Genomic DNA, 23070 nt, shown 5'->3' with positions numbered 1-23070 from the left:
GAGGCTGCGGGGTTGTCGGCGGAGAGTTCTGCTGCTGTGCGCCGCCTCCCGGATACCCCCGGGCCTGTCTCCAGGTGCCGCGCAGGGCTGCAGGGAGGGCGCGGAGAGCTGTGGCACCCTCACAGTTGGCGTTTTCAGTAACAGGGCCGATGGAGGAATAAAAGAGGGAGCCCCACATTCCACTCCCCATGGCAGAGAGCCGACAAGCGCCTGCCTTCTCTGGGAGGGCGTGGGGGAGGGCGTTTGAAAGTTAAATCTCGCTCGCCGTCTCTGGGCACTGGGCACGTTTGTCCGCCCACCGTGCGCACGCGTGGAGATCGATCAAAGCCCGGACCCAACTTCGGGATCCCTGCAGCAGAGGCACACGGAAATTAGTAAGGCAGTGGTGAGTGAAGGTTGATGCTCTCTGAAGTCCATCAAGCCTTTCCTGGGACAAGGTGTACCACACGGCAGGTCTGTGCAAAAAAATACCTCTTTTGGTTTTGAACCTGCCTCTTGGTTGTTCTCTTTGAAGTCTAACAGAGAGGCACTAGGCAGTCTCCCTCACCAGCCTTTCTTCCTGCTGCATTCATAAGCTTTTATTCTCTTCCCCCTCAACTGTGTTCCCTAGCCTGGAAGACTGCAGACTGCTCAGTCTTTCCTTATTTGAAAGCCATTCCCTATCTATAGGCCGTCACCTTGCCCTGAAGGTTTCTAAGCTACATTGTATCTTTTGTGAGATAATGAGCACTGGAATGACATTACAGCCCTGGAGCTGGATGTTTAGTGTGTGTGCTCAAACTCCAGTTATGTGGCTTGTAAATTTCCAGACTTTCCAATGGTTTTATTCTTTTGACTGCTCTTTGCAACTGAGGAATTGCTTCTCATTTGAGTGTTGTTCCTCTCCCTGAACTGAACTCAATGGTATTTTTCTAGTATTTGTCATTTAAATGCCTGTGTTGAGTCCAGGTGTTAGAGTTGCTGTGACAGAGCAGCTCTCCAGCGGTATCGTTTTGTACCAGGTCCTATGAACTATTAAGGGTCAAGTCTTAACGTTTCTTGTTCTGTGTTTCTTGTTTTCCTGAAGTGTTTGTTAACTGTAGTTAGAAGCACAGACGTCTTGCTTCTGTTTGACATCTATCCTGTCTACATGGGGAGAAGGAATTAAAACAACATCTGGAAATTTCCTGCACCTTTTAACCATGTAATCTTTCACCAGAGAGCTTGAAGATTTTCAGTAAGGATCTGCAGAGCTTCTGTTGTATTAATGCTTCACCTGTTCATACTGTGAATTAAACACAGACTCAAGACAAAACTGTTTATCATCTTTAAGTTTTTTACATATATATGGGAAAAATAAAAGTGTCCAGTCATGCACATATCCCCCAGTTTTGAAGTCTGGATAACTTGAACTAGGGAGGAAACCTAACAAGTTAAGCTTGAGAAAAAGAAATCTGTCAGGGAAAAACTCAGATCATCTCTGAAAATCAACAGATATGATGCAATAGAGTCAGAATTTCAAAGATACGACTTAAAAGAACTGAAGATGAATTCTATGAGGAGCCTTTGCGGGTGAATTCTAGGGCTAAACAGCAAGTTCTCCCCGAGGCTAGTTAGGAGAACTTTTAACAGGACAGGATTTAGAGGTGATGACACTTTCTTCACATTTCAAACAAGCGAACAGCAAGGAAACCAGTATCCTTGTGGTAAGCTGACTGCAGATGCTAAACATGTTAATTACCTTCCAGAATATGTTCATTAAGAATAGCGTTACAGCCATATCCTGAGCAATGTTTTGAGTTTTGAGTACAGTAACATTGTATTAATAAACAGATAATAAATCGAAACTGCAGCTTAGTTTGTGGTTACACCTTGCATTACATTTATAAACCTACAGAGTATTATAAAAACTACTAACAAAATAATTTTGCTTGTTTCAGTTCTATACCAGCAGATTTTAAAAACCACAGGAAGATGTCTTTTTTCCCCAAAATCTCTTTCCAATGTGAAGTTCAACAATATCTCACCAAGGTGTTCAAAAATAATGAGGTATGCAAAATAGACACTGCTAATTATCAATATGCACTAATTGAACACTGTTAATATTTTGTGTGACTAATATCTTACAATGTGGTACTGTCCTCACATTAGACACAGTTTTTTATATATTATTCTATTTAAAATATGAAATTATTCTTTATGCCTATTGACTCAAAGTTACATAAAAATATTTAAACTAAACTTATCATAAATCTGAGACTTCGGGTTTAAATCCCACTGAAGAGCAATCACAGATAAAATAACCATTTATTAACCACATCATATGGACAAGAAATACTCCCTTACCCCAGTGCAGAACCAAAAATACTACAGACAATGTCCTAATGTCAGAGGACACACGAATGACATTTTTGTGTATGGGGATAGATGTTAATATTTCATAGATTTGAATCTACTCCTCCATCTCCTTTGGACTGTTCTTTCTACAGTGTGACAGATCTTGTAAGCAGTTACTTTTGGTACTTGCTGCAGCCTGATCTTGCTAATATGACTGTTTTTTCCAGCAAGTCCTTTTCAAGAAATGTGAGGTTTTCACTGGAATTAGGCCTCTAGATGTAGACATTCCTCCCTATTGCACACCACACAACCATATTCCTCCATTTCTAGAGAGTGTTCATTCAGTGCTTTTTTTTTTTTCTCCGCAAGCAAGAGGCTGATGTGTGAATCCCTTTAATATAAAAATCTCTTCTTTCGTTTTCAGCTTATAGCTGCTTTAGGAACACAGGAAGTGGAGAGTAAATATCAATCTCTGTTGAGTCATCTATCTCATCCACCAGGTTTCACAGTTGTTAGAGTTAATACCCACTTGGCCTCAGTGAAACACGTGAAAAAATTGCTGCTTGAGGAGATCCAAAAGGTCTGTGTAACTTTTTTTTTTTTGGTAATGGCAAAAGTAACAGGATATTTAATCTATTTCCTGATTATGAGAGCTTTTAATTACTGGAAACTGTTCCTTAACATAGTACACGTCTACTAGTGTTAACATTATGCACTAATACTGATCTCCTGTCAGCATTAAATGAAAAATTGTCTGGCTGTATTCCTCATCTAGTATGTCTAACCCATCTGCTGACCACTTGCCCAACACCGAATATTATCATTAACAGGCAGACCAGCAGCCAAATTCCTCTCTCTACTCCCACATCACACACCAGAGATCCAAAGAGCCAGACAACCAGAGGGAGGAACAAGTCAATGCACTCACCCACCGCAGCGGACATAAAGAAGAAAGCTGACCTCCCAACCCCACTGCAGGCAGAGTCAGCTCTTACAGAGGTGGCTTCTTGCCCTGCCTCCAAGTTAATGTGAAAGGCAGGGGCACCTGGTGGTGATCTCCTCATCAGTTCCCACCCAAGGCTGGCCAGGCCCTGGGTGAAAACCAGTCAGGAGGATCTTTCTTGCCTGGTTGTGGACATCATCCATATGCCAACCCTCATTCAGGGCTGAGGGTTTAACCCCAGCACTTCACCAAGAAAGGCAATAACAAAGGGAAAAGACAACCGACTCATATAGCAGATCCAGACCTCACTGGGGTACCCTTATTGGGGCACTGCTGTAGTAAATACTGCAAAGTTATCTTAAGTCTACAGAAGATGGTAGCAAGAGATAAAAACTGTAGTTCAGTATGCTCTGTTCAGCATGTTTAGGACATTTTTATTTAAGATTAAAGGACAATGGCTGTATGTTTCATTGCACAAACGCTTTAGGAAAGTGAGAAAATTCATAGGTTTTAGAAACTGCAGCCAGAGTGATGCCCTGCAGCTGCTGTATTTTCTTTTTTTAACCTGTTTTTAATGTTGACACAATTCAGGATTCTTATTTACCTTAATTAAACATCTATTTATCTGATAATGTGTAAACCATAATGTTTAAGAACTAGACTATTTTGAAACTGTATCCTGGATCTTCACTCTGTGTAAAAAGATCCAGTTCTTTTTTAAGTAAATTATTAATGCCAGTGGGTGTACAGGGAGCTATTGCCTGACAGGAGCTAAGACATTTCTGTGATGCAGAGACAGTTGACAGTATTCTGCTGTCTGGAATGGTAATGAGTTATGCTAATTTTAGGTTGATTGTAGAAATCTGGAAATGGATATTGTGGTATGATATTCTGCTTTAAGGGAAATGCTTTGCTGAAAACTCAGTTAAGACTGTCTTTTCATAAACTTCTTGTAGTTTGAATTCTGGTTATATTAGAAAAGGAAACTACGTAATAGTTCTTCACAAAAGTGTGCTCACGGATTGTTTCCTAAGAGAAAATACTCATTTATCAGATGCAAACTGATTTATATTTTAGCATGTTTTAAGGTTGTATTTTAGAAGGTCCAGGTGAGAAGATGCTGTCTTTCTAAAGTCTGGGAACAGTTTTAAAATGTTATTTTCCAATTTATGGAATAGTCTTTTACTTTAGTATTTTTAATATTCAGTGTCTCCTTGCACACAATTCCCAACCTCTCTTAACTGTTGTCACTATGTTTGTGTGTTGTACTCTACAGCTATAAATCATGAATGGAAAAAACAGTTTTCGGTCTAATTAACTACTTAAATATTAAAGGGTTTTAGTTCTTTGTAATAATTATGTTTTTTAATGAAACAGCAATTTAAAGGACTATGTGTTCCAGTTCTTGAGCACCCGAAACTCCAGGACATCTTGTTAATTCCTGTCATTGGACCCAGGTTTGAAATTTTCAGTCTTTAGCCTTAAAATGTCATAACACAGTTTTACTTATAGATTTCTTGTTAACTGACTCACTAAAAATGAAGCACAACTTTATTTGTATTAAGACCTAGTGGACAGTCCATATCCTTACCAGGACAGAATTTTAGTCCTTAAAAGATGCAAGAAAATGTAGAGTTCTCTCCTTATTTATGAGATCAACTTTTTATAGGGAAAATGTAACATAAGTATATCCTCTCTGGAAAGCCAGTTAGGTGACAAACAGAAAAACTGAACATTTGTGACTGAATATAGAACTATAACTAAATACAGGCAGGGTTTTATTCCACTGGAATCCAAGTCCAAAGCAAGGCTAAGAGAGACTGAATCAATAATGCTGAAAGGATTCCTGAATCAGTTTTATTCTCTACAAAAATGACTGTTCATTTTTCATTCTTAAGATGTGTTTGGATATTTCTCATGTGGCATCTGTGTCTGCCTCTATGGAGTTTCTTCATTGTTTTACTGAATGGACATTTTATTTTAAGTACCTTGCTCATAATGAAGACAAGTAATACTAGTTTGTAAATGATGTACACTCTAAAATAACATTAAATGCTTCTAGTTGTTCTTCATTCATTTAATTCTCTCTTGTGGCATCTTTTTATGATGCCACATTTGAACACAAATTTCTTTTTGTGTTCAAATATGCTTATGCTTTAATAAGCTTGAGTAACTACCTTCTTTGCCATTTTTACTGGCAAAGTTCCTTGCACCTGGCTATACGTGTATTGTAGAAGTACTTAGTGGTTATTAAACAGAGAAAAAAATCACATTACAGTGATCTGGCCTAAGAAGGGATAGAAGATGACTTTTCCTTCTCATTATAATTTACATGTATTCCTGTTGGGTTCATACTAGTGGCAGAATGTGTCAGAATCTCCTTTATTTGGAGGACTGGTTTCCTTCCTGTCTCTTTCCTTTAATTCCTCTGGGACTAAAATAAATCTTTTTGATGTAAAAGGTAACTATTTTTTCTATTACATTCTTACAAAACCAGTATTTACGAAGTAGAGTTTACTTGGAGAGTATTTGGTTTCTTTTTCAGTACAACTTTTTTTTTTTTTTTTTTTGTAAACCAAACGATATTTTGTATTTGTAGGCGAGATTTACAAAAACATGCCTCTGAAGTCATTGTTGGAGCCCAGTGTGGATATGCAGTCCTCCGAGGAGCACACGTTTATGTCCCTGGAATCATATCTACCTCAAGATGTAAGAGTTCTCTAAATGCACCCAGATAAGTTATAGGGAAGATAGAAAAAATGTCACCCCTCAATTATAATTCCCAATAATTTGTGACTTTATCTAATCACAGCTGAAATTAATCTTATAGCTGTAATACATTTGTATTACATGTAATAAAATTTTTAAAAAGTTTTTCTGGCTTTTTGGGGGAGATTTTCGCTATTTATGCATTATACTTGTAATAAATTATAAGTAATTATTTCTTACCTGATCTGTTTAAAGTTCTGTTATCCATATGTAATTCCTAGGTGAAGTATTAGTTTTCAAGGATTTTAGTTTCTTGTTTTAATTTGAAAATCTTTTTACAGAGCATATTCAAAGTAAAACCTATATTTAAAGTTCTTTTACTACTGAATACTGTAGCTTTTGATATGAATGTTCAGTAGAATAAACTGACAGAAGTTTGCTGCTTTCCAGTCTTATCCAAACAAAAAAATAATAAAAGGAGCTCCACAACAGTCACATGTGGATGGTAACTGGATGTATGTTGATGATGTTGATTATTTAATAGATACTATTTCCATATATTTCTTCATCCAGTCACAAAGACTCCATGATCCTCTCAGATTCTGTTACAGATTTTAAAAAAATAATTTTTTTTTTTTTTTAATCTGTGGCAATTCATTTGTGTTGTTTGTGAATGAGACATCTAGTAAAAAGGGGTGTATTCTGTTGATGAGAAAAATCTTTAGTGTCAGATTCTTAAGAAATGGAAATTTTTGTTTCAGTGACTGTGAGACAAGATAAAAAGTCTACATATAGATGTTTAGTGTTCAACAGCCTATTTAGTTTTTATTTAAAGGCTAAATTAACTTTATGTGAAACTAGTATATTTTTGAATGATTCCCCTGATTATTTTACTGCAATGAATTCTAGTAATTATCATGGGTTTTAGTCAGGAAAGCATTTATCTAGCCACTTAACTTCATTGCCTTTCAGGAAAAAAACTTGAAGTTTTAAGCATGCTTAAATCCAATTCACTGAACAAGATTTTTTTTTTTCAGTTTAGGACTCGATAATGAAATAAGTATATTGCTGTAGTAGTTGAAACTGCTTATTTAGACAACCTCATACATATTCAAATCCCTCTTCGAGTCAGCTAGTGATTTATCATAATTGCTGCATGTAATTATGCATGCAACATCAGTTCAAAGAAAAGAAAATATACTTACTGTAGTTACTTATAGTAACTTTAAAAATACTCTAGGGGAATTGCAGGTAGGAAAATAAAATAAAAGGGCATGCTACTCACTTGAGGCTAAATATGAAAAGGCTGTTTTAAACACAGAGGGTCTAACTAGGGGAAAAAAAAGAATACACCAAGAAGGCACATTTAATCACTGACCTTGCAACCCAAGTCAGGGTAAACTAATGATCAGGGGGCTTTGAGTTTAACTATCAAACTAAGATTTATACTTATGGAATGCCACTGTAAGCTACAAAAACCTTAAGAACTGTACACAGTACTAATGCATTTTGAAAGGATGATTGTCAGCAGAGACTGAAATCCAGTCCTTTATGCTTGAATACTGCAAACAGTTATTGGCAAGTAAGCTTGATGGAAGAGTTAAATTGCTCCAAGTTTTTGTTCAGTGAAGTCTGAGCAGACAATAATAGCAGGCTATCACACAATGCTTTGTGTCACATTGTATAAAAAGAAGCTATGTAAAAAAATAAATGTTTAGTGACTGCCCCAGAAATATTACCATTTAGGAATTCTAGGGCATTTACACATATTCAGAAGGCTACTTAAAAATGGAAAAAAATATTCCTAAATACTGTTCAAATTCTGGTTGCTCCAGCCAGTCAGGTGCTTCAGAAATGTAATTTTTGAAAATTGTTTATTGCTGTCAGCGGAGGCCTTCATTTTAAAGCATATGTTTCAGCCAGTCAGTGCATAGAACATGCTCACTATTCTACAAAATCACCTAAACTATTCCGCTTTCACATCTGTTTCTGTTCTAGCTCAGAAAGAGTTTTAAGTCCCTAGGACTACAATTCTAGAGTTCGGAGTATATTTACATACTTTAATGGTCTTGAAGGGTTTAAATTGGAGATGTAAAGCTCTTGTGAGGATCATTGAGAACAGCAGTTGCCTTAGAAGGAAGGCCACACCAGAAAAATTGTTTCAACAAGAATATATAATCACTTGTGTCAAAACAATAGTCAGAGAAAAAGCAGCTATACTATGTTCTACCTAGCTATTGAGAGATCGTTAGACAAAACGAATATTATTGTCTTTGTACAGTAAGTGTGAACCAGTATTGTTTGAGGTGCTTGGAGTGCACACAGAGGACTAAATCCTGAAGAGTGCACTTAAACCTTATGGGTGACCATGCAATGCTAAAGTAAATGAAGGGAAGAATTGTCTAACCTCTTAAAAAGCAAGACATGCTGTCTGATGATTTGTAAGCTTGTGTCTCTCAACAGCTCTAGTCATTTGAAAGCTGTTGTTAATCACATGCAATTTCAAGTCTAATCTTTGACTGCATTAGGAAAGTTATGAGTTGAAGTCTCCTGAGGTTTACTGAAAATCCTAAATTATTTGGTCACTACTGCCTTGTCATCTGTAGTATTAATCTCAACATATCCATTCTTCTTTGTGCAGTTATGAAAGCTGGAGATCTGGTCTCAGTGTATTCAGATATTGAAGGGAAATGTAAAAGGGGAGCTAAAGAATTTGACGGAGTCAAAGTTTTCCTTGGCAATGGGATTTCAGAACTGAGTCGCAGTGAAATCTTTAGTTCAAGTGGCCCACTGAGGTAAGTCCATAGTAACTGCTGTCTACACCTACAGCTTTGCAAAGGGAAAAAAGAAGATGGGAAGACATTTTGAAATGTTCCTGTGTGAAACCACAGGATGGCCTTGACCGAGACCTGTGTTGCTTGTTGGGATTGCCAGTATTTTTTGGGAACCGTTAGTTTCTGTGGATATAATAGAGTTGCACCTCTTGCTGTCTTCTTTAACTTTACAATTGAGGTACAGCAATTTGATGGCAATTATGATTGAAATACTACAGTAAGTATTGTCAGACTCAGCATTTAGTTTCAGTGCTATCTAGATACCAGTTTGCTTGAGAGGTAGGAGGAAACAATTGGGAGCTTTTTCAGGATCTATATTTAGCATATGACTGCAAGAATATAGAACAAACAGAAGTGACAAACATTATTACTGTGACAAAATTATGTTTTGGTAACTTGTTCTGTACCATTTTCCTGTTTGGATGAAACAGAAATGCAGCCTTGTTAATTTCTCTGTTTCCAAAAATATTTGTAAAGGTGTTTTTTGTTCGGGTAGAAGACACAGTATAAGGTCAGATATCTTAAAAAAAATTAATAGCCCTTTGCCAAGATAGTTACCCGTGTCAAAATTCCATGCTATTCTGTTTTGTTGCCAAGGCAAATGCTTTGTTCTCTTCTGTCATCTAAAACACCCATAAAAAGCGGTGCAGAAGAGCACAGACATCAGTTAATGACCAAGACTTCACATCCTGAGAACAAACTACAAAAGATCTATATTGGCAGAGGATTTCTGATTTATTAGCACATAAATACAGTAGAAACATACCTGTTGAGTGGATGACGTGGAATATGCCGTATGTAACACTACAGCTGGTGTCTGCAAGTTTGCTTTCTCATATCCTTCCTTCTTGTTGGACTGTGCAGTGCATAGGCAAAATGATACTTTATTCTTGTTATCTCCAGTAATCTGTTGTTTTCAGGTTCAGTATTATTTTTTCTTGTTGTCCATTTCCTTGTACATTTTTCTTAACTTAATAAAAACTGTGTCAGAACTTCACATTTAAAAGTGTTATGTTGCTTCTAAGCCCAAACATTTTCTTTGCAGGCAAATTACTGTTCCTGTAAGGCTTTTGAAATAGAATTTCTATAGTTATCTGACTGAAATCTCAGGTTGTCTAGAAAAATGGAGGAAGATCTAAGTATGAAATCATATGCCAGTACTCTAGTGCATATATAAGTAGCCAAAAGCAGTTTTAGGTTGAAATTAACATATTTAAATTTGATTTTATGCAGTCCTTTACATTATCAAAGCTTGGATTAGATCTGTTTATATTGTGTACCAAAAAAGATCAATTTGCTTTATGCAATTTTTACAGATAGTTCCAATTTTAATGTAGTACATATTTTGTTATGGTTTACTCAACTTAATGATGTAATTGTAAAGAATATCAGATTACAAAATTGTAGAAAATATTTTTCTTAGTTGATTTATAAGGGCTGTCATTTTTGTAAGATCACAATTTCAAGTTTCTGTTTGTAAGTTTTATGATTTTAATACTGTTAAAAATTATAAATTGGAGTAATTTAAATATATTTTTTTCATATTTTTCAGTGGGATGGGCATAAGAATGATAGAGCCAGTCTACCTTAGTCCTTCATTTGACAATGTGCTCCCTAGTCTTTTGTTTTTACAGGTAAGTTTTTTACACAAGTAAGTCTGTAGTATTTGCAGAATAATGAATATCCTCTAAGCACACATCAATGCTTTATATAATAGTTTTGTATTATGGCATTTAAGTCATACTTTGGATTTAAAAAAACCTGAAGAGTTTAGAACGACGCCACTGTCTACATGCAGGTGGTTTAGCCTGTTGTGTCTGAGATACGATAAGGGACTTCAAAGTGACTTTAGAGCTTTTCACTTTAAAACTTAAAAATTCTTTTTGCACATGTGCTCTGCATAGAACTTTTAGGTTTTGGAATCTGCCTGTGAACTCTGAAATAGGAGCCTCTTTCAGAGTATGTCCTGTAGATCATCAGGTAAATCTCCACATACTCGTCTGACTTGAACTTGACAAGTAAAACCACATACTTTTAGCTCTAACGAAAAAAGTCCACCCAAAGAAAATAACTATGAAAACTCATACAGTAGCTCAGCTTCCAAAGAATGACAATTTTTTTTTTTTGTGTAGTTATTGTAAACTTTAAGAACATTGCAAGTTATCTTTTCCTTTTGCATCTTTAATAATTGTGATACCCATATTCCTCCCCCTCCCCCCAAAGTAATAAAAAGCAATATTCAGACATGACAATTGGCCACCTGTACTATGTTGAAACATAGGCTGATGATATCATGGAACTTTCTAGTTTTCTTCTATCAGAATAAAATTCTTGATTTCAGTTAGTAGACATAATAAGAATGTGAACACTTCAATTATATTTCTAAGACAGTTAGTGTGCCAACAGTGGCATTGTGGCTTTTTATATAAATATGATGATTTATAAGCTGTCAAAAAAAAAAAGTTATTTTAATATTTAAAGCAAATGTAAATTTTATCTCAGATAAATCCTTGTTATTCTCATCTGATTTGCGTAACTGTCACTCAGGTAATACAGTAAGTCCTTTATTGTCTTAGTCACTGTTTCTTTTCTCAGAAGAGTCAGTCCAGCAGATGAGCTAATTTTTATGCATATATTATATTTGTAATTGATCTTAATATTTTTAATTCTGCATCAATCCTGTCTTCTGCTGTGGGCAAAAAGAATTTTATCAAGCAATGTCTTATCTAATGGTCTGCAGTAAAGGAGAGGCATTTTCTTCCCTGATTCAACTTATTAGAGTACTTGCTTTCAAGGAACAGAATTGTTGGAGACAAATTATATAAGAGACTGGTGCACACAAGAATTTAGATCATATTCAGTTTCTTGTCCACCAGTATCCCCAGGGCCTTCTCTGCAAAGATGCCTTCCAGCCAGCAAGCCTCAGCCTGTATTGGTGCATGGTGTGTACCAGGTGCAGGAGTTGGCATCTCTGTTCGTTTAGCTTCATGAGATTTCTCCTTCTCCATTTCTCCAGTCTGGCAATGTCCCTCTGAGTGGCAGCACAACCCTTCAATTTATCAACCATTTCTTCCAGTTTTGTAACCTCTAAACTCATTTAGGGTGCCCTGTGTCCCTAAGAAAGAAGTTAGACAACACTGACACCAGTATCTGCCCCTGGGATACACCACCATTGACTGGTTTTCAGCTGGACTTTGTGCCCCTGGTCACAACCCTTTGAGCTTGGCTTTTTTTACTTGAATTTACCATGCTTGAGATTAATTACTGTTCATTTTTTTTAATACTGTGGCATGGAACATGCAACTGTTCTAACCAAAGACAACATCTATTAAAGACAACTTTAAAAGGTTTTTATACCTTTGTGTTGAACCAAGTTAGAAGAGAATCTTTCAGAATATTGCACAATTATTGTGTAGTATTTCTCTTCAGTGCATCTGTTCTGTTAATACAATTAATAACACAGTTCAGCTTCTTGGTAGCTTAATTCAGCAAGTTAGAACTCCTGCCTGTTGATCTTACTGTTCATTACGATACTACACTAGTATGTTCATAAAGTAAATGTTTCAATAAACAGGTTAATATAAAATATTTATAATGTACAGAGCTGCTCTGTTTCTGTGACAGTATCAGCTTATTTTGTTTTTACTTATAGCACTGTAGTCTTTGTAGTTATAAACCCTTAAACTTCAGCCATGGATATTCATATAGAGCTTTAAATAAAAAAAGGAGCCACTGGAGAATTTTGACTGACACTATCTCTTTTAGGTAATCTCAACAGTTTTGGTTTTGTTTTGTTTTGTTTTTTTTTTTCTGTTAAGGAAATGACAGCAATATCAGAGGCATCTTCATTGCTGAATATTTTTTTTTTCCAACAAGTTAGTCATTCCTTAATAGAGACCTTGATACAGGACATCAGGTTTGAATTCTCCCATATTTGTTTTTATGGTAGAACTTGCCTTCTGTGGTTGTGAGCCATATTTTAAACCCTCAACCAGGTGAGAGAATTTTGGATATGTGTGCTGCACCTGGAGGAAAAACAACCCATCTTGCAGCATTAATGCATGACCAGGTAAGAGAAGTCATTGAATATTTTCTGTCTCTCTGAAGAAAGTCTGACCACTGTTCATTTGCACAGCTCACTTCACTTAGCTGTCAAAATGCACAGATAATTTACAACAGCAAACAATATTTGATTGTTCTGCTTACCAATATATTTTGCTACACTGAAATGGACACAGACTGTCTTTATGAAATGATACCCATCACATTTAAGACCTTATTTTCTGCAAATTGACTTGTTGAAATATGTTTGATTTCACTTTTTAAATGTTACTGATTTATTTGTAATGGAGGAATTTGTAATATGCAAGGCAAAGTTATGCAGGAATATGCTGCATTCATGAAACTAAGGATATACGGGAATCAGGGGTTACGGCTGTGTGCCAAAAGAATGCACAAATCTGTACAAAAACAAGTTTAAAAGTTCTTAATACAATTAACTTCTCAGTAAAAATTATCACTTATGCAGTACAGGTATGATCTTAGACTGAATTTCTAGTCTGAATTTGTCATTCTAAGGCAGAAGGTCACAAAACCAAAAATATAAGAAAATAGCAATATAGAAAGAAACAACAAAAAAAACTTGTCTGTAAAAGCATATATTTCTGTCATGGATTTGTTGACATCTATACTTTTCCCATCTGTGTATGTGTATTTTGTGTAACTTTGGTTAGCTGTTTTTTTTCCTTAGCCATTGTAGTTATTTTGGTTGTGCTTACCTCCAGCTGACGTGTCAAAGATTAAGAATACAGATGCTGAAATTCTTCTGAATTAGTTTTCCTTTTCTTAGTATATAATTTTAAGATATGGAAAAAAATGTATTTGTAAATTTGCACTGCTTTTTGGTTCTTAAGTTCCATTCACTGATTTTTCATAATAAATTTCCATAGACAGTATGCTAAGTCATTAACATTTCAGAATATTTGAGTCAATCTTATATTTTCGTGATTTGTCCAAACTGGTATATTTGTTTCAGATGAGATGATTATAAAAAATTACTCTGTATTGTTAAGAGCTTTTAAATAGGTATTATTACTATTCTATTATAAGATACTATTACTATTCTGGATTTTATTGATGCTACTGTTTACTTTCCTCTGCGTTCAGAGATTTCATCTGTTACACAGTGGAATGTGTCTGTTTTGATTTATCTTGAGAGACAAAAAGACAAATCTTATTTTCACATAAAATGAGTAATGCATAACTGTGATTCCTCTCCCCCCATGTCTGCATTTATTCTAGTATTTACAGTATTTCTTAAAAGTAACTTGAGTGACAACTACAGCAAATGTAACAGTATGTTACCAGTCTGAGCAAGACAGAGGCATGCCTATGGAGTTCATTTCCTCAGCTCATACTGAGCTGCATGTGATCATGTTTCCTACCATCTTAATGCACATTAAAACTTGTTGACCTGTTTTACCATGTATTTGAGAGTTTTACCTTCTTTGAAGTGATTATGTTTTTACCTAACTTAGTTCCTAGTAAAATAGTTCAAAATTAACAAAAAGAAACAAACAAGAAACCACTTGCCAGCAGTCAGACATGACAGGGTCCCTTAAGGAGTGAGTGTGCTAAGGAGCTAGTGCTAGTCAGAATGCACACAGCTTCAGACTAGTGTCCAACCTAATGTGAATATCACAAAATACAACAAAATACAAAATTCTCTAGGGAAAACTAAGCCTCATTCATTACTCTGCTCATGGAGAGAGGAGGAAATCATGAATTGTACATCCATGTAATACCTATGCTTTTGATAAAAACTTCTTTTTTTTTTTTCCCAGGGTGAAGTAATAGCCATGGACAAGATAGCTCACAAGGTCAAAAAAATTAAGCAGAATGCTGAACTGTTCCAGTTGAATTGCATTAAGGCCTTTTGCTATGATGGAACAAAGGCACTTTCAGTTGAGAAGAAAGAGGATGAACAAGGTAAGGTAAATGACTTGAGTAGTAGTAGCTTTTAAAAGAAAACAGTAATCAGTTTTGCACTACTAGTATTAAACCTGCCTCAGCTCTACAAGTCCTTGAAATCTTGGCAGATACCTAAGTGAATGTTCTTTTATCTTCTACATTTTTTTGTGATTATCAGCTTTTCCATGAACCAAATAAAAACCTCAAACTATCTGTCCTTATCACAACCTAATATGCTCAAAGGAAATGTGTTCCTTTCCCAGATAATGTCAAAGACTGAAGAAGCCTTAAAGCTTCTTTCATGATAATGTTTAACCCCATACTCTGAATTGTTAGACTTAGCCTGAGAAAAAAAATAAATTCAGAATTGCTTGACTTTTCTTCCTCAGAATCCTCATCTGTAAAATGAGGTTAATAATACCTAACTGCCAGGAGCGCTGCAAGGTTTAGTTATTGATGTTTGTTCAGCTGTTCAGGGGAAAGTTTTATTACCAGTACAGTGTATTATTTTAAGTTAATTTCATTTGCTTTTCTGAAGTGCTGTATTTATAATACCGGTTCTGTTCGCATGATGGAACGATTAAACAGTATCTGCTGTCTCAATTATTTTTAGTTTGTTGTGCAAAGTGTGCTATTCTTTCTCACCCTGTTTTATTCCAGTCACTAGTTAGGCTAAGTAGGAAACAGGTTGCATAACTTACCTTCCTTGTCCCTGTGCCATGCAGTTATTCCTGCTTCGGAAGACTAGGGGTACTTTCTTAATAGTCTTTCTATAAACATAAAATATTATAGGTGGTATGTAGCACTTATACAGATGAACAAGAGCTAGCTGTAGTTCTGAGAGATCATGAAGGCTTTTCTGTACATTCCTGCAAGACATGACGTATTTTTACTGTTGTAGTAATGGATCAGAGGTGGATAAATCTGATAGACTAATTTTGTAGGGCTGGGACAAGCTAGATAGCAGTAGTATGAAGTCACTCACCTGTTTTCACTTGTGACTCGTGCCAACTGTGTGTCCCAGTAGGAAGGACAAGGCCATTAACAGTATACATACATGAAAGACTTTACCATCCAATTCCAAAGTATACAGGAGAGACATGAGGTGGATAACAACCAGAGAAATAAATAGATCAGTGTATTCACTCATGGTATATGACGTAGAAAAGAAAGCAGTGAGCCAAGTTAGAAACCAGGTCATGGGAGAAGGAATAAGCCAGGTCATCAGTCCAATTCCAGTCATATAGTAATTGCCAAGGAACAGCATCATTACATACATAACCCTCTTTCTGTCCTAGTCTTGATCTTGTCCTGCAGTCACTGGAAACTCCCTACAACAGACAGTGAGGAAGCCCTTTCAATAACTGAAAACCCTACATAACACATCCACCACATAAACAAACCTCCCCCATCCACTACAAGCAGAGCCAGCTTTTATAGTATTAACTATAATACTGTATCAGGCAGGATACTACATCAGGCAGGACACCTGATGTTGATTCTAAAGATGGGACACCGGGTGGTGATTCCTAATAGATTTTCACCCAAGGTTGGCCAGGAGTTGATAGAAAACCAAGGGGAAGGTCTCTCCTGCCTGGTTGTGGATGTCATCCATATGTCAACCCTAATTCAGGGCTGGGGGTTTAGGCCCCAGCACTTCAGTCACCTACTTGAATGTTTGAGGAACAGAAGGAAAAAATGAGGTATAGCATGTGTATGCTGTCTTTGTCATTAGTTATGCAGAGTTAGATGTATGGAGCCACTTTTGTCTTGGTGATGCAGAGCTGAAGAGTCTCTCTAGCACTAAGGTGACAGAAACTTTTGGGCTCTTGAGCCAGTGGGATTCAGAGGAAAGGACAGGCTCTGCATACAGGAGCTGCATTTTCCCTTAGCTATGCAGGTAATATTCAGAAATTGTTCTTGGCTTCACAATCCTTGTTTACTGGATTGTTATCCTGTGGAGACAGCATGTGTCATGCATTAGAACTTGTAATATTTCATGTTATTATGAAATGCTTTATTTTCTGCAGATACATCTGTATCACAAGAAATAGTTATTACATAGATAGTTCAATTATTATTATTCAAAGCAGTCTTAATGGTTGACTACAGGCTTCTCTCAGTAAAGATTGACGTGGTTCAGTTATGAGCTGATTGTGGTCCATTACAGTCTATATGCACAAGTCTGTACCCAGCACAAATCATATTTCGACATTTTTGTTTGATTACTTTTACATTTTACTTTTAATTTATTTAATTAAGGTTAAAGAATGTTACTGCCTAAAGGAATGAGGGATCGTTTGAGTTCATAGAGCTCAAGTCTTTAGTTTTCTGGGAGGTGAAATCTACCACCAGCAGTGCCAAGAGCACTTTTGCAGGCACTATCTATAGCATGTAAAAGTTTTATGTCAAGGAAGCAGCAAGAATTTATCTATGATGAAGTCTAAAGGAAAGAAACAGCCACATTTACATTGCTAACCCCCTCTTGTAGAAGGACCTCCATTCTTACCAGAGTCATTTGATCGAATTCTTCTTGATGCTCCATGTAGTGGGATGGGACAGAGACCAAACATGGCCTATTCCTTGACTTTAAAGGAACTGACCTCCTATCTGCCACTACAGCGCAAGCTCTTCACTGTGGTATGTATTAGATAATGGATTTGTAGCTAAGCTAAACTGAATTTAGATGCTTTTGCAGCATAAAACATCATACTGAAAAATGGTACCTCAGTTTCCCTACCTTTCCAGCAGTTAGGCAGGGAAGTGCTAGGATTCAGTTAACCTCTCAGCTCCACCGTACCTGTTGCTAGGTGAAGCTAGTGAAACTAACCAATGGGAGCATGGGAAAAGTATTATGTAATCCATAGGAAATAAAAATCTTCATATGTATTTTTTTTATTCCTTCAGTTTAATCAGTTTTAATTTATAATACTCACAAGGGTCTAAGTCACACAGCAAGTTAAAGTCTTTTCTCTGCAGCAGCCCAGGCTCTGTAAGTTGCTGTGAGGGACTATGGGATAGGAGATGGAGTACAAAGCCCATAGACCATATTAAAAACTTGTCATGCTAGTAGCAGTGTGCTTGGGCTGATTCTGAAAGATGTGATTTCATTAAACTTGTCTACATCTGAATTATATGTATTCAAGTGAACCACAGCTTGAAAAGCAGCATAGATGTAGCTTCCATGCCAAATCTGTGTCAACAGTTGACAGCTCATATCACTGATAAAAATATTTTGTATCCATGATTGACAGCAGGTAATGAAAACAGAACTAATCTGTCTGGGATATGCAGAGCTGTACAAATAACAACTCTTACAAGGTGAATCATCTCAGTGACAATTATCTACCTGAGCTATAATACTGATTTGGAAAGAAGGTTCTTTGTAATCTATGGGATGCTTTACTGTATTCCCTGAGAAGAATTAGTAGCTTAATACCTATCTTAGAAAGAGTTGAGTTTAATTAAGTGCTAAGTTATAATATTACAGCTTAATGGTTTCTTGGTTAATGGTGCTTAATATGAAAGATTTTACATTTAAAAATAAGCTGAACTAGTGGTTATTTCTCCCTGCAGGCAGTGAAATTGCTGAAGCCAGGAGGTGTTTTAGTATATAGTACATGTACGATTACACTCTCTGAAAACGAGGAGCAAGTTGCTTGGGCCCTGAAAACTTTTCCGTGCCTCCAGCTTCAGCCACAGGTAATAGCATTTTCATGGTGCTTCACACAATCCAGTAAGCTTGGTTTGGCACTGTAAAACTATATTTACTATCAATAAATAAATCTGTTTTTCACTGCAGACAATTTTAACTACTCTGGACGGAAATAACACAAGGATTTCTGAGGATCTTTTAGTCTATTTTTGTGTTTAACTGAGCTTCATTCAGGGATCATTATGTAGTTTCCTGCTGTGTACTGTGGTTGCTTTGATTTGTACAACAGTCATTTAAAACACAACAGGGACAAAAGATAGTTCAGACAGGTTAGAATTTCTCTTGCAATTGTTCTTTAATACATGCATTTTATTCTCTCTTTTTCTGCACATTCACAGGAGAGGTGATTTTATTTTTATTAATGCCACTGAAGCAGTGAAGTCTTGCATAAAGGATGGGAGATAAATGGAAAGAACCTTGTGTTTTGAGGAAGGAATATTTTACATGAATGGGAGATATATTTGCATTACAGAAAGGAATGAGGGAACAAATTTATTTCAGGTCCAGTGTCCCAAGAACGTACCTTGTGTTTTTTTGAGCCAGTGTCTACCATTAACATGTCTGGGAGGAGGTAGTATATAGGGAGATACTAGAATTTTTTTATCTATACCACATACATTTCAAGTGTATGTTACCTTTATTAGTACCTTGAGAGCTGATCATCAGACCACATGTCTGTCTCTTCGTTGATGTGATGAGTTCAGTGGGTTATTTGTTTTATCATCATAGCTTTGATGAAAAGTATAACTCTGATACCTATTTAGCTTACTTACACATTCTGTGATGTCTTATATCTCTCTTAAGAAGTTTAGATGCATTTTTTAAATGAAATTTAAAAACATAGAATAGGTGTAAAATGAGAAAATATATGAAGGCTGGTAAAGATTTAAGAGAACTGAGGCTTTTCTTAAAAGATTTATTTGTATGTTAGGGTTCTTCTGCCTGCCTTCTCACCATCCATTTAGTAGGAGTTTTTCAGTTCCAGCTGTTTCAACTGAGATTATACATTTTACCCAACAGCATAAAAATGATCCTCGATAAAATGACAAAGCAAAACACAAGCCCCATTAACTCAAATGCAAGATTAATTCTGATTTAATAGACTTTTACCAGTCATATCAGTCTTGAATAAAGTACTAGTTTTCCTAAACAAATGTCATTATCTGTAAAAATTAAGCGTTTGTGTATATTTTAAATGAGATGACGCTGGATTGTTTACCCACAGATAGTTTATAGTACCTTATAGCCAGTTCCCCAGTAGTGTAAACTAAGGTGAAGTTTCCTAAAAACAGCAAACTGAAGTCTAGGGTTGACTTACCTCATGGTCCTTTATGTATTTCCCATATTCCATAGTTTCTCAGTGGACACCTCCTTATACACCCAGTCCACTGTCTCCCACTTTCTCAGTTTGGCAATAGATCCTGGGAACATGCTGGGTAAGAAAAAAGGCAGGAGATGGAGCCATAGGCGTTGGTCTCGTAGATGGAGGTTACTGCATGGCAGCTGATCCTTTTGGCTGTGCACACTTACTTCCTCTTAGGGATCCTCCACACAGGAGATACTCTCTATCAGCTTAAATGCAGTAACTTAACTGGAAGGAAAAAGGAAAAAGTAGAGGAAAAAATTGATCTGTCTTTGAACAAATTGCTTGATCCTGTGTAATACTGTTTTCCCTAGACTTTTACTGTTCTGTCCATCTATTACATTACTGCAAGTCAGTCCCCCTACCTCCCTTTGTATGCTATATTATCTCAATTGGCAATGGACACCTCTTTTTGTCTTTCTTTTACCTGGAAAGTACCAAAGTCCTGCTAAGGGAAAGGAAGAGAAGACTCAGGATGCAGCCTCTTGACTGCCCAATTTTACAGCACACAGTATGTGATTAAGCGACAAATTCTCATCATGTGCTGACTGGATGAACTCATGTTAGTGAAGTGTGATGGCTCAAAAAATACTCTGCTGTAGGCTGCATTATAGACTATACTAGACTAGATTTACAAAGGAGATCTATTTTTGATACTGCAGTGCCAGCTTTTGCACATTTTGTTCTGTCTGTCTCCTCACCAAATGCAGTGAAAGAACAATCCAGCTAAGAATCACATTTTAAAAGCTCAGTGTATTAAATAAAAAGCAGTCAAGGCTACTTATAAGAAATACTGAGAAAAGGGCTGTGATTTTAAGTCCTCCTCTTCTCTGGGATTTTGATGCCAAATATCATCTCCTGAATTCAGATACGTAAGCTGTTTCTTTATTTGTCTGCCTCATAGTCATACCCATTTAACAGTGGTCACATTAGACTGTTAGGCTTATTACATGTCATCTAAGCTTAGATTTTCTGCTGCATCATTGTGCCTCTTCTGGCAGTATTCTGGACTAGGGCTTTCAGTCTCTCCAGTTGAAGTTTCTAATGTGAAGAATCCACACATTTCTACTGTTGTTACCGAGTACATCAGTAACTGGCTAAGGAATACTATTTTTGACTTAACTCCTAGCTTATTAGTCAGTACACAGAAGTGCTGCATCATTTTAAAGTGGCAGCCCAAAACCTTTAGACCTTGTTGTCTGGTGATAACAGCTCTCTTGTGATGTTTCAGTCCTTTGAGTAACGAATTGACTTAGACTTAGACGTAGATGAGGTGCACTACCACCTCCTCAAAGTACTTTTAACCTTGTACATATGCTTGTACCAGCACTGGCCAGAGCAAGGCAAGAAAAGAAGGGCCACATTACTTCTAAATCCCCCTGGCGTGAATGACAGACACCTAGCTTCTCCACAGGAACTGTTAGGCAGCTCTGAATACACTTGGTGGAATACACTTACGGCACTTAAGAACTCTACTGATGCAGTAATGATGTGCTTTTTTTTTACTTAAAAAGGAACCTCACATGGGAGGAGAAGGCATGAGGGGAGCTGGACTGCTACTTGATCAGTTGAAGCTGGTGCAGAGATTTGATCCATCTGCTATGACATTGCAAGGAATGGATATTAATTCTTTGCAAGACTTCAGGGAAGATGATCTGATTTCACTGGCAAATAAGGACTGTATAGGATTTTTTATTGCGAAATTTATTAAATCAAACGGTAACTAAGCACTGAGGAGTGGAACCTGAAGAAATGGCTCTGTGAGCCTGGAAGAGTCCAGACACGAAGTGTGTTTCTCAGGGCTGCAGCGTTGCCAGGCCAACGGGCTGACGGCAGGGTTGCTATGGCAGCAAGAAAACCCGCCAGCTGTTCTGCTGGGAAAGAGCCACAGGTTGCAGAAAGTCATGGCTGGGGGAAGGGCAGCATCACTTTTAGATCTCCATTTGCTTTTTCATGGTGAGCAACATGTATATTGACTTAGAGTGCTGTCTGTTCTGTCCTGCCCTGCCCTGCGGGAGTCACTTACCTAGTGCAGCAAGCGTGGGAACAGGCCTTCCCCTCTCAGGGGAAGTGAGCTACTTTATTAAACCCAAACAGAAATAAAATAGATGGGAATGATGATGGTGAATTTTGGAAAAGGTAGTTTCTGGAGAGGTTTACCGATAGTTAATGTTTCATTAAATAGTGCTTTACAAAACACTGTAACATCTTACAAAGAACTGTTTTATAAATTGATACTTAGAACCTCATTTCTCTTTTATTTTTATACAAGCAAGATTCTCTGTACACATAGTATATACACATAATACGATTAGGCTTTGTAGCATGTCTTTTATAGCAGCATGAATATATTAAACCATCTCAGTAATGGGAATGTAAATAAATATTGTTTTAACATCAAACTTCCCATGCATAAACTGTATTGGTTCTGAAGTAGCCTGCTGGACTGGCTGACAAGTGACCATTTTAAAATCAAACATCTGCAACAGAAGGGGCTACAGTTGCAATTAATAGATCAAGAGACAGAAAACAATGCATAATACCATCTGAATTGTGGCAAATTATCTTTCAAACAACTAAGAGTATTTGCTCTTTATCGGTTAGAAAGCATCACCAGCTAAAATCATATGAAAAGTGAAACTAGGGAAGCATGCTAATGAGAACTGCCTTAATACATTGCTCAAAGTTTTAATAACGTAAATTTCTTAAAGGTGTTAGATGTATTTGAAAGTCTGCTTCAGTTCCAGAGATGTTTGCTTTTTGAACAGTATTCTCTTTTCTTGCTGGAACTGACAATAGCATTAAAACTGGAAGGAAAAAGTAAGTAAAATTAAAAAATGTAAAATGACACCTGTGTGTGGTTTCTTGCGTGCACTCACCAATTTCCAGTTTTTAAAAGCATTTATCTAAAAGATGTCTGCCTTTCCACACATGGTTGGATTATGAAGAGTGATACTTCTTTTATAATCTGTCTTTATGCTCTCAGAATTGCTTTTGCATTTGCTCGCAATCAAAACACTGTATAAAACTTTCTCAGTAGTGTTTACTTGTATTTGCTATAAATGTTTTGATACCATGTTTTCTGCTGTTCTTAAATAAAACAAATGTCCCTTCTGTTCTCCCAAGACTTTTTACCTAGTCCAACCTCTGTAAGGCTTATCCTAGCAAGATAGGAAGACAAAATTCTTGTCTACTACATGTCTACTTTTCTTGTCCACTC

The 23070-nt window shown here is 36.6% G+C and overlaps 1 protein-coding gene across 1 annotated transcript; it reads left to right on the top strand.

The window, feature by feature from the left end:
- Positions 1–1953: 1953 nt before the first annotated feature.
- Positions 1954–21577, top strand: NSUN6 (NOP2/Sun domain family, member 6). Its single transcript, XM_008943234.1, has 12 exons — positions 1954–2028; positions 2741–2896; positions 4637–4716; positions 5859–5968; positions 8610–8763; positions 10355–10436; positions 12752–12871; positions 14646–14790; positions 15565–15567; positions 17264–17412; positions 18349–18474; positions 21365–21577. The coding sequence occupies exons 1-12, from the start codon at positions 1954–1956 to the stop codon at positions 21575–21577; spliced, it is 1413 nt and encodes a 470-aa protein (XP_008941482.1).
- Positions 21578–23070: the final 1493 nt, after the last annotated feature.

The sequence above is a fragment of the Merops nubicus genome, unplaced genomic scaffold, assembly GCF_000691845.1.
Source record: "Merops nubicus isolate BGI_N331 unplaced genomic scaffold, ASM69184v1 scaffold41646, whole genome shotgun sequence".
In the NCBI taxonomy this organism is placed as follows: Eukaryota; Metazoa; Chordata; class Aves; order Coraciiformes; family Meropidae; genus Merops; species Merops nubicus.
This window is presented reverse-complemented; position numbering and strand designations above follow the sequence as displayed.